The sequence below is a fragment of the Plasmodium fragile genome (assembly GCF_000956335.1).
Source record: "Plasmodium fragile strain nilgiri unplaced genomic scaffold supercont1.38, whole genome shotgun sequence".
Taxonomy (NCBI): domain Eukaryota; phylum Apicomplexa; class Aconoidasida; order Haemosporida; family Plasmodiidae; genus Plasmodium; species Plasmodium fragile.
The window spans coordinates 224,492-236,564 of NW_012192618.1; the positions used below are offsets into that span (position 1 = coordinate 224,492).

Here is a 12,073-nt window from a genome sequence, read left to right on the forward strand (position 1 = left end):
AAAAAAAAAAAAAAAAAAAAAAAAAAAAAACACTGATTATATCTGTCCATAAATTTTTTGAATGAGATAAAATTGATTAAACTTTCCTCCTTTTTGTTGCTCATTAGTAAAATGGAAAATGGGTTGTGTGATTTGTAGCACTTCCTGCGGTTGCTCATTATTCGTAGTCTTTTTTTTTTTTTTTTTTTTTTTTTTTTTCCCTGGTTTTGTCGATAATACCTTTGTTAAGTTTGCGCGCTGGGGATTTTGCTCCAAAGAACACTTGCTTGTTTTTGTTTTCTTTTGCTACACATCGCGCATGTCACATGGCGTTTGACGCACCGTGCTTGTCGCAACACACTTGGCGCACCGCACTTATAAATATGGATCTTTGCCTTTTTCTCTCCCTTTTTTTTTCCCCCTCTCCCACTTCAATCCCATTTTAATATATTGAAATGTAGTACCAATTTGAAATTCCTTTTTTTGTGCTTTTTGTTTTTTCGTTCGATAAATAAAACTTCTATTGAGTTACACTTTGTCTATTTCAGTGCTTTTTTTTTTTTTTTTTTTTTTTTCCCCTTTGGTCTCATTTAAGCCCATGTCAAATGAGAGAATGGCAGTTTGAAAAATGCTTTTCCGTTATTCTGGCAATTCGTTAAAAGTGCGTTTTGAGTGGATCCCAGAGGTTTCCTCGAGTGTGCGTCCCTTTTCGAGCTTACACACGGGTAGGTGCATGCGGGGTGGGAGAGAGGGGAAGAAAAGCACACTCAAGATTGGCCCCGCACGTGTGCTGATCCCTTACACACGTTGACACATCTCGCGAATTCCCCACCCTTTTTTTACACACGCGCAAAAAAAGCACGCACACACCCCGCGCCACTTACACACGCCCAAGTGCATGCAACGCGAACTCTCTTCGTTCCAAGGGTTCCCAGGGTAAAATTTACACACCTCAGCCAAGCCAACCATACTGTGAGGAGTTACTCGGCATGTTCCACTTGAGAAGCTGCACTTGAGAAGCTCCATTTGAGAAGCCTCACTGACCAATCGCCCCTCACAACCACTAACCACCAAGCACACCTCCCCCCCCCACGAGCTAAGACCTCTGTGCTCTGCGTTCGCCAACCCTGGGATGTTCGTTCCAACAAGAAGGGGGACAGGAAAGCATACTCGTTGGCAGAGCTTTACACCCCTGCACCCTTCACTTCCTCCTTATTCTTATACACCTTCCACTTGTGCGTGCAGCATTTGGGTAAGTGCTCTCCTCAGCAGGGAGCCAAATAAACGGTGGACGCGTAGCGCCGCTGTATACTTATGGCTTAACGGTAGTGATTTACACCCCACCCCTTGCTTTGCACTGACGAGGTTGAGGAAGCGGTTGTGAAAACGGTTAGGCAAACGGTTGGGCAGACGGTTGGGAGAACGGTTAGGCAAACGGTTGGGCAGACGGTTGGGAGAACGGCTAGGCAGACGGCTGGACAAGGGACACCGCAGTGAAGTGGTTCGATAGGAGAGCCAAACGAAGCGGTCTGCTAGGTGGATGACCACACTCTGTTCGTTACTCTCTTGGGTATCACACATGTACATATGTACATATATACATATGTATGTGTATGTATGTATGCGTAACGGCTGTACGCACGCCCACTTGTCCCTCCTGCCCACCCCAGCACGCCCACCATGTACGGCATAACGCTGACAAAGTGCAAAATATATTTCAACAATATATACTCGACGGTGTCGCTGGAGGAGAAGCTGGGGGGCGGGACCTACGGAGATGTGTACAAAGGGAAGGTTATAAAGTACAATAACAGCAACAACAACGACCTCTACCAAAATACAAATTACCTGCCATACGACTACTACACGGACGAGTTCGTCTTCTTCAGAAAAAACATTTACGCGATAAAATTTTTTCGTGACGATTTGAAAACGATAAATGAAGAAGGGATTAGTTGCACAACCTTGAGGGAATTGAGTTGTTTAAAAAATATTGGAAGGCACCCAAACATCTTAAGACTCATAGACGTTACAATTGACAGGCAAAAATGCATCAGTGAGTATATTAATCGGCAGATTCTACAACACCATGCTTCTAATTTTCAGCACTCTAAAAAATTGGATATGACTCCTTTGGCTGCGGACCAAAAATTTATTTTTGCTGCGTATGAGTACTGTGATGCGGGAGATTTGAAGAGGCTCATTCAGAAAACGAAAATCACTGATGACCAGGCGGGCCTAAGTTTGAAGGAAGCCAAGTGGTTATCCTTTCAACTGTTAAATGGACTTGCTTATCTACACAATAATAAAATGTGCCACAGAGATTTGAAACCTGAAAATGTCATGTTGCAGCAAACAGCTAATCGTAAATTTTTGCTTAAGATTGGGGACTTGGGGTTGTGCAGGGAGTTAAAAAATGATGGAGACATGACTCCCACTGTGTGTACCATTTATTACCGTCCTCTGGAAGTGTTACTTTCTAAGTTTGAGATGGCTAAGGGGAAAAAGGGGCGCGCCAAGGGAAAGGGAAAGGTCAAACCACCAACAAATGGCTTGTCCACATATGCCAATTTGTCTCATGCGAATCATCCCAATGCAAGTGCTCTTCATTCCAGCGCTCCGTACCCTTCTCGCGCCCCCTCCACTAGAGGTATCGACAGCAGCGGTAACAGTAGAACCCACGCGGCGAGCGCTGCGTGCACGACGGACAGGGGCACGGGCGGTGGAAACAAAAGTGGTCACGCACACGCCCATGCAAACGATATGAGGGGTAAGGGGGATAAGACGGATAAGAATAAGAAGAAGATTAGGCAGCGGGAAAAAGTAGCGGAAGGGGATAAAGGCACACAGAGAAAGAGGGAGAGGGCACGTCTCAGGGGAATTGAAGAAGACGACTACTACAACAACAAAGATTTTCAATACGGACTGAATGTTGACATTTGGTCAGCAGCCTGCATCATCTGCGAACTCATTATAGGCAGACCATTATTCAGAGGCGTGACAGAATTTGATCTGATCATACGAATTGTGAATTCATTGGGCAAGCCAAACAATGAAGAGTTAGAATTTTTTAGTGACTCTCGATTTTATCCTCTTAAAGAAGATTTCTTCAATGTTAATATAAAAAACAAAAAGGATGCATTGAATGTTATCACCAATGGTAGGATAGATGAGTTGGGTATAGACCTCCTTGTAAAAATGTTAAAGTATAACCCAAATGATAGAATCACAGCAGCAGACGCGCTTTCACACCCATGGTTTTCAGACATACGTTTTGATAACCTCGATGGAATAGGAGTGTATAATTGGTATGTACATTGCTTAAAATATTATATTGGAATAAAAACATTTCGAGAAATTGAACAGAAGAAAAAGAATCTTCTAACCACCACCATGATATCTCACTTTTTATGTAAGTCCAATGATAGGCATGGAAAAATAATTTTTAAGCTTATAAATGACACCTTTAAAAATTTGGGGGGATATAAAAAAAGTGGCAGAAGATCTTTTGCTATTTTTTCTGACCAGTACGCCAAGGACGATAAAAATGCCAATGGCTTTATTAAGCGAGCTAGTATTAAGGTGCTAAATGATATGAAGGAAAAGAATGTCATTGAGGCCAAGGAAGAAATGTCCTTTTATGACGATAGCACCAATTATGTCACTCCTCCTCCTACATGCTCTAAGAGAAGGAAATTCAACCGATCTAGCTACCATGCTGTCAACCCTGAGACATCTTACGAGTTGGCCACATCCATGCGCGTCAAGCGGAACCTCTCCATTCCAGACTTTTCCTCCCCTGATAGGAAGAAGCACCGACGCAAGGACCACTTCAAGTCCGCCACCACCACCAACAGGGCCGCCGCGCACCCGCTGCCCACCTTCCACGGATTCACCTAGGGGTTATTATGTGGCACCATCTGTGCGGCACACCGCTAACCTTGCCAGGAGAAAGGGCAGCACGGCATGTAACAGAACAGTGGCCGCGCATGACGCATGATGCAATTGCCGTCCCAGCCCATGCGAACGGTCCAGAAACATCTACCTTGTTTCAAGCCGGCACCTAGTTCGCAAAAGCAGCAACAAGTCACCCCACACGCAGCGGTATATATATATATGTGTGTGTGCGCGCGGATGGTACGTTTCCTCCATTCGACTTACCTACACACGAATCGTTTCATTTCTTTTTTTCCATTTTTTATTTTTAAAATTGGCGCTCTGACACAAAGGAGAGGCGTTTTGCCTCCCTTCCTCCCCCTTTTTCGTTTTCTGCACAACTGCAATTACGCTGTCGTCAATTTGGTATTCGAAGTGGATCACCCACGTCACGTCGCGCAGCGTGTCTCTTCCCCCCCCCCTCCCTCATTTCGTTCCACCACATTTAGCTTCGTCTCATCACATTTAGCTGCATCTCAACACATTTCATATCCTTTCACACCATTTTTTTTTTTTTTTTTTTTTTGTGTAAATTAAACGTGTCGAACTCCGTGCGCACTGCTACCCCCGAGGCGGCAACCCCCCTTATCCCCCCCCTGCTCTCGCACATCTGTCCTTTTTTAACATGGTCAATTTTTTTTTTAAAAAACAAATACAAATAAAGCGTTCAACGAGGTTGGGAAAAAGTTTATGAATTGTACAAAATCACATCGAGTGTAAAAAGTTCAAATGAAGGCATGTATACATTAAGCCCTGGTCATCGAGGACAACGGTTGTCTTTAAAATTACTTCTGAATAACCGCCAACTGGGCGCTCTTCTGTCCATTAGGTGAACTGCATTTGGCACGATGGGCACTTGGTGTTGTGGGACGTCAGGAACCACCTGAAAAAACAAAAGGGGGTGGGAAAGAGGTAAAAGGGAAATGTGATATAAAAATGCGAAGACGCATTAGGGGGCATGCAAAACGAGTGATAAGATAAGTGTCTACAGAACGTACTTGTGTAGGCAGTAGCTATGGTAGGAAGTGCCGCACTGGGAGCAGGCCTTGTCGCAAGTCTTCGTCTCGTACAAAATCATGAAACAGATGTTGCACTGGGATTTATTTTCAAAGTAGCCATTCATAATGCTGTCAAATTTTACGAACATCTCGTTTATGTTTCCTGTCCGGGCATACTTGTACATGCTCTTAATGGAGTTGTGCACATGGGCCTTCTTGTCTGCAGGGGATGATGTGAGGGGGAGAAAGAGGTTCACATGGAGTGACAAGTGTGCAGTAGCGAATATGGGTGCGATAAAAATTGAGTTATACGTATTAATTTTTTTTTTTACATATCTCTCACACGGTTAAGGGGCGTCATAAAAATTATTTTATTTTTTAAACTGTGGAAGTACCCCCCCCCCCCCCCCAAAAAAATGCCCAGCGGAGTTATGTGAGTGTATGTGCTGGCGTTCACTGTGACTTACCCAACGACTCAATCCTGTCACTTATGACCATGTGCGAGAACGGGTAGTTGGGCAGGAAGATCAAAGTCAACTTTGCAGTGACGTCCTCGAACTGCTCACTGTCGTCTTCCTTTATCTTGTACTTAAATGTTAGTGTCTTGGTAAGGGGGTCATACTGGAATGTGGTGTTAATGTACTCACTAGAAATTTGACTGAGTTCGTTCAGCTGTTTTGCAATGATTATATTTGAAAAAAGAATTTTGTTGAAGTTCACAATATCGTGTAGCTTCGTTTCGTTTGTTATGGTGATGCACTCGTTCGGGTAAATCGTTATGAGGCGCAGGACAAGGTGCAGGGCGAGCAGAAATATGTACAGCTTTTTTCTGTCTTGGTTGTGGAAGGGAGGATTGTCTATTTCATTCTTCCTGGATGAGCTGCCTTCCCACTTGTTCTTCGTTGTGCTCCCCTCAAGGATGTGGCCGACGCGCTTAATATCACTCAAAAAATCACCCACACACAAATTGTGACTTTCCACGAAGGCCATGAACTGCTGGTGCAACTCTGGCTCGTAAATAAAATACTCAGGGGATAAACATATGTTTAACATGGAGAGAAGGATCTTCAAATAATTTAAGTCGAGGACGAATGAATACAGATCAATGATGTTTTTGTTAAGGTCGATTAGGAGAGATGGGTTCTTCAGTTGGTTTTTCAAAGCATGCAAGGGGTTCATTCTTTTTTTTGAATTTTCTTCCCTCTTTGTGAAGTTCGTTGGGGGAGACAAATGTACAGATTGAGGAATATCGTTTGGAGTGCCATCAGATCTATCTGGTGTGTCCGCTTTCTGGTCATCCTCATGTTCATCCTCTTGACAATTTTGCATGACCTTGGTTGGGCTCACCGTGGGACTGTCCTCTCTGCTGCTGTTTTGATGGCCCCTTTTTCTTACCTCATTTGCTTCTTTCACTGGGGATTCTTTGCTCTTTGTTTTGGCAGGGCCTCCGTTAGGCTCGCTCCAAAAGGCCTCATCGCTATCCTCAGCGGGGTCACACAGGTTGTCACTTCGAACGCAGTTATCGCTTCTCACACCTGGTGCAGCAGAGTCCGCTACAGCATCCGCAGCAGCGTCCGCGCCGGGCTCCACCCCCAAGACGCGACAATCATGCCCATCAGCACCGCCCCCCGCAGCGAACAGCAAAAATAAATTCCTCCCCACTTCATTTATGTGCAAAAAGGAATTGATCACGGAAAATTTAAAAACGTGAGAGCCTTTCAACTTGTGCAGCTCAGAGAAGAAAAGACAATTCATAAGAAGAATACTCAACGTTTTGTCAACAAAAAAGTTACTGTCCCTGCATTTTTCCACATTTGAAAAAAGGATGAACAGGTAATAAGTGTTTACATACAGGTCCATCACTTTCTTCATCAGCTTGGTCAACCCATACCTACTTAATTTCATTTCATTTAAGCGAAAAATATCTGTCGTGAGGTAGTCACAAAAGTTGGTAATACTAGCTGGAAGAGAGAATAAATAAATTTTGTAAATCGACTTGACATTTTCCTCATGAAACTTTATAAGTAGCTTCAACATTTGTGTAGCCAGCGTCACCATTTCACAATCCACTACTCCACCATCACAGCAACTAATGGAGATAATAAAATAAACAAGCTTCATTAAATCAGCTGTGATTTTCTTTACGTCCTTAAATGTTAATAAATATGTTTTGCTCTCCATTTCACATTTCATATATATGTACTTTAGAAAGTGTAAGCCCATTTTTGAATGTAGTAATTGGTGGGACTCCCTTTTTTTGCTTTCAATTTTTTTCTCTTTGCTTTTTTGTCCCTTTAGTTTGCTTCTAACTGTGTTGGGGGGTCCCTTCCTACCGATGCCACTTCCCGTCAGGGTCTCATTTAGGGTTCTCCATTTCTGCTTATGCAGTGCGCTCTGCTCGTCGTGCAACTTGCGGTAGAAGTTTTTTACCGTGCTGAGGAAGGTACAGAAGGCCTCCTCCACACGGTGGGCGTCACTTGGGGGGTCGTCATTTGGCTGTGCTTCAGTCGGGGGTACTTCACTCAGTAAAACTCCCTTGGGCAGGTCGACCCGCTCGGGGGGGATGTATTCCCCCGGAAAGGCGCCCTTCACAAAGCCGAGGCAACAAAAGAACACATCAAAGTTGGTCCAAGTAACATACTGCAGGGCCAACCCTAGGAGTACTTTCCTCCTCACGATAGCGCACTCGAACAGATTAACATCTTCGTATCTGCTACTGATGCATATCAAGTGGTACAGAAGGTTTAAGCAAGGTAGCTCTCCTTTCACGTTCAGGGCAAGGTTCTTGTCCACGTAGGTGTGCATACCTCGCGGCAGTCTCTCCTTCAGCTTGATCATTTCGTCTTCATACTGCTTGCCATCTCGGTGGGGGGCATCTTCCCTGGTAACACCTCCCTCTGCCCCATCGCCGCCGCTACCGCCGCTACCGCCGCTACCGCCGCTACCGTCGCTGCCGCCGCATAAGAGACACTCCTCAAATAGGAACACCTTCACTTGCAAGTCGAACAAGCTCTTCACCTTAAAATTGTCAAGCTCGCTAATGACTTCCCTCAACGCTTCTGCAGAAAGACCCCCACTGCCTCTACGACACGTTATGATGTCCCTACAGATGTTGAAGACGTCCCATTTATTCACCTGTCTCATGACGCACACGACATCTGATATGCTCACATGGTGGGGATGTGACTTCTTCCTCCTGCTCTTATTCCCGCCCAGCTGCCTGAACACATAAATGAGCAGATCCAGCATCCCCATTTCGTCTCCCTCACTTGTTTGTATCTTATCTTTCAAGCAGACGATGTGATAGAACAAAAATTTATTTTTTATGTTGGCATAGGCGAAATGGTAGAAATTGCAGAATCGGTATAATGCTTGATTCTTGTATGACTCCTTCAGGGACTTTTCCTCACTTGCCCCTGGAGTGGTCACGTCAAAACATAGCATGGTGAATTCCTTCAAGTGGCCAATGGAAAAACACTCCACTTGGTAATACAGCTTGTACACACTTAGCAGTCGTTCTATGAATCGCGGATTCAGGATATCCCTTTTGCGTAACGATAAGAATCCTTCTCTACTGCTCTCTTCTCGAACACTTCCTTTTGTGGGACGCTCCTCGTCTTCCCTCTTCAACTCGCTGCTATCCAGTGCGGTGTTCGTGTTCTCTTCTTCCTCCTCCTCACCAATGTAGGTTAGCCTGACCAAAGAGTTACTCACAAGTAGGCCAACGTTGAAATTGTCCCCCTCGGCCACTTCACTCATGTCGTCACTTTCGCTTTCATCATAGTCATCCTTACACAGGTTCATGGTGGAAGTGAAGGAGTGGGACCACAACATCTTCCCCCTTCTGTCCTCTTCATCGTTTTGCATACACCACTTGTACACATCCCGCATCACTTGCAGGCAGGAGAATGTACTATCCTTACTCAGTTTTGACGACACGAACAATTCCTTCATGTGTCTCTCTACATGTTGGTCTTTCACATTTAAGAGAATTGCAAATAACAAATGTAGGTGGACATCGTCCAGTGGGGGGCTAGTCTCCTTCCTCGTTCTCATTACATAGTAGGAGAAAAAGAACAAAGAAAAATCTTCATCCGGGAGGGTTCTACTCAAATTCATTTTTGTCCAATACGAATGGAACACACCTTGGTAGAACTGCTCTCCAAAGAGGTCGAGATGGTCTTCTGCGTCCCACTGCACGGCGGCGTAAAACGCCTTCAGTGGTGCACACTCCAGACCATGGCGGCCATCACAATCCTTGCGATTGTCCTCAAAAGGGGAAGCACCTCCACCCCTCACACCCTGCAGGAGGTAGTAATTGTATATTTGCAGGGCAGTCTCCGAGAGGTCGAAAAATTTTGTGCGCTCCTTCCTCATAAAATTGATCAGCTTCACGCAGATGGTCAGCTGCTTCTCAACAGTGTCTTTAGTTGGAGATCCTCCAAGAAGTGCCTGAAAGGGAGGGGGGGAAAATGACATTAAAAAAAAAGCATGTACAGATTAGTTCCTCTCTATATGCATGTAAACAGGGGGGCACACATATATACCACAATGGAAAGTGGTAAATGGGGAATATTTCACCTCCCGCACGCTTACCTCCTGGAGGGACTTGGCCAGGGCATCGCACGACTTGCCCCCCTTGGAGCAAATGAACGCCAAGAGGTTCAGAGTGACGTCGAGGGAGCTGAACAGGGCGTCTCCCCCATGGGTTGCCCCGTCTGAAAGGTTCTCCTTTTCTCTGTCCCCACTTTTGCCCCATTTCATAAAGTCCATGAACACGCAGAACACCCGTTCCAGCGAAACCTCTTCATCCTCCACTTCCCCCTGCGCTAAGAGATACTCCAACAGCCCCCAATGCTTCTTCACCATACCAGAGGCACCGTAATTTCTTTCCTCCACCATCAGGCAAGCGATTTTGAAGGTGCACTTCAAAGTGTGAATGAAGGCTATCCTGACAGAGGCATTACTTTGGTTAGCTACATCTCCTGGGCTGTCCACTTCATCCCCTCGTAAAAACACCACCCCTTTCAGTTCTGTTAGAAGGTTCAAAATGAAATCAACCGCTTCGTGATATTTGTGCCTTCCGCTAAGGCTTCCACCACACTGGGGGGAACTTCCAGACCGACTAAGAAGTGCTTCACTGTTCATCGTATCACCTCTCCCCAACTCCTTCGCCAGGTCTCTCGTGTACACATTGAGCATGTGCAAACAACTTAGAATCATTGTGTTTGTACATCTGGGTGACTTGAGAAAGTTGATGTAGGTACGGATGAAGGTAGCATCCTCCAACTTGTCGGCAATTATTTTCCTCTTTAATTCTTCAAACTGATCCTTATCCTTACCGTCCTTACTTGGCTTCTTCTTCTGGCAGTAGTATATATTCGACAGAGCCTCATAAAGATGCTGTTCCTTCACGAATGAGCATTTATAAGGTACGCCAATTTTTTGAGCAAGGATTGTCTCTAATGGGAGGTGCAAGATGTGTTCACTTAGCACTGTGTAGCAGTCATATTCGGCAAGGGAGTAAGGGGTACCTGTATCTTTCCTTTCGCTGAGGCTGCTCCCCACATGGGTTGTCTCTTCCCCCGTGAAGTAGCCAAGCAAATGGTGTAACAAGTCGTAATAAACAACCAGCGAAGATGACATGCCGTGCTGTAGCAGTAAAAACAAAAATATAAAAAAAAAAAAAAAAAAAAATCTCGAATATCATTCTTCTCAAATATGAAGATGAATAAAGAAATGTTATAATTAAAAATTTCGTTCTTCATAATTTTGTTTTGCTTAATTAGGGACAAATAACATTTTAATAAATTCTCGTTAATCATTTTTTTATTTGCTGAAAAAAAATACAAAAGCAACAAGTGATTTATATGTTTCAGGATATACTCATCTCTGTTGCTGATGACAGAAGATATGTAATTGAAGATTTCTGTGTTTGTTTTTTCTTCACCAAAATCGGAGTAATTTAATTTATACTTTTTCAGCAAGTATATAATGTTGTAGACAGCCAGGAAGAGCATTTTCTTTACTCGTTCATTGTCTTTGCTTTCTTTGTAAATTGAGTTTACTGCATCGAAGAAGAGGCTGAACGTGCTGGCGAAGGTGGGGAATTCCGTTCGAATGAACTGCTTCACTGAGTTGACGTCGTTACGGTTTGGTGAGGCCGTTGTATCGTTGTCCTCCACGGGGCGCTTCTCGTTCCCCCCCTGGTCGTCACACCCCTTGGCAATTCTCACCAGCATGTACAAAAGGGATGGATAAAAACAAACCACGTTGAACAGGTACACACCATAATCGTAATCCTCGTCGTTCTTTTTGTTGTTCAAGTTTTTCGTGACTTCCTCACAGAGGGGACCTCCAACATACTTGAGGCAGTTATACAGGTTAGTCAAATTGACCTTCAAATTTTTTATCACTCCGTAAAGCTTGAGTTCCTCCTGTAGGCGTATCTTTCCCGGTTTCGTTTTTTTTGCCTTTACTGGAGGCTGCCTGACTGGGTCTTCCACCGCCCCCGATTCTTGGGTCTTCCCTTTGGGGGGGAAAATGATGAGCAGAATTTCTCCCGCGATGTGTTTTACCTGTAGGGGGGGGGGGAAGAAGTAACAGTGTGCTTGTAACGCGGTGTGCTTATAACGCGGCGTGCTTATAACGCGGCGTGCTGCTAGCGCGATAAGCACACCCATGGACGGCTCCTCCTGGAACGCGCTTGCCTTACATTTTTGCTGTAGTCGAAGAGGGACACAAAGAGTGGCGGCAGGAACACACTGAGGTGGGCCTTGATCTTGGTCTTAACTTTTACTATGAACAACTTCAGGCACAGGTTTAGGTCTGCGAAAAGGGGGGAGCGATGTGGTTGAAATTGCGACGTGGCTGCTATACAGTGCGACATGAAACGACGACACGACAAACGAGCTTCCTACTTTCCCTCAAGCCATAGTTCGGGTGATATATCAACTTTTTGTACACGCTGACAAAGGAGGAGAACAGGTGGCTCACTTCGTCTTCGTCGTACGTGCTCAGGTGTACAATTAGTTCCTGCGGGTAGGTAACGGGTAGAGAGCAGTTATGGTAGATGACACACAATTGGGAAAAAAAAAAAAAAAAAAAAAAAAAAAAAAAAAAAAAAAAAAAAAAAAAAAAAAAAAAAAAAAAAAAAAAAA

General features: G+C 44.5%; 2 protein-coding genes across 2 annotated transcripts in view; one reads left to right on the plus strand and one right to left on the minus strand.

Annotated features, from left to right (window-relative positions):
* Positions 1–1,659: 1,659 nt before the first annotated feature.
* Positions 1,660–3,879, plus strand: AK88_03400 (CMGC protein kinase; the record flags this gene model as incomplete). The annotated part of the gene is made up of 1 exon (XM_012481017.1): positions 1,660–3,879. One exon carries the CDS (start codon positions 1,660–1,662, stop codon positions 3,877–3,879), a length of 2,220 nt encoding a protein of 739 aa, XP_012336440.1.
* An 861-nt stretch (positions 3,880–4,740) lies between these two features.
* AK88_03401 (uncharacterized protein) overlaps positions 4,741–12,073 on the minus strand; it is a gene marked incomplete at both ends in the record, with an annotated part of 7,999 nt that continues 666 nt past the window's right edge. The window contains 7 exons of the mRNA XM_012481018.1: positions 4,741–4,798; positions 4,914–5,133; positions 5,381–9,365; positions 9,510–10,373; positions 10,448–11,491; positions 11,629–11,741; positions 11,834–11,948. Of these exons, the coding sequence (XP_012336441.1) occupies positions 4,741–4,798; positions 4,914–5,133; positions 5,381–9,365; positions 9,510–10,373; positions 10,448–11,491; positions 11,629–11,741; positions 11,834–11,948 (6,399 nt within the window). The remainder of the gene's footprint in view (positions 4,799–4,913; positions 5,134–5,380; positions 9,366–9,509; positions 10,374–10,447; positions 11,492–11,628; positions 11,742–11,833; positions 11,949–12,073) is intronic.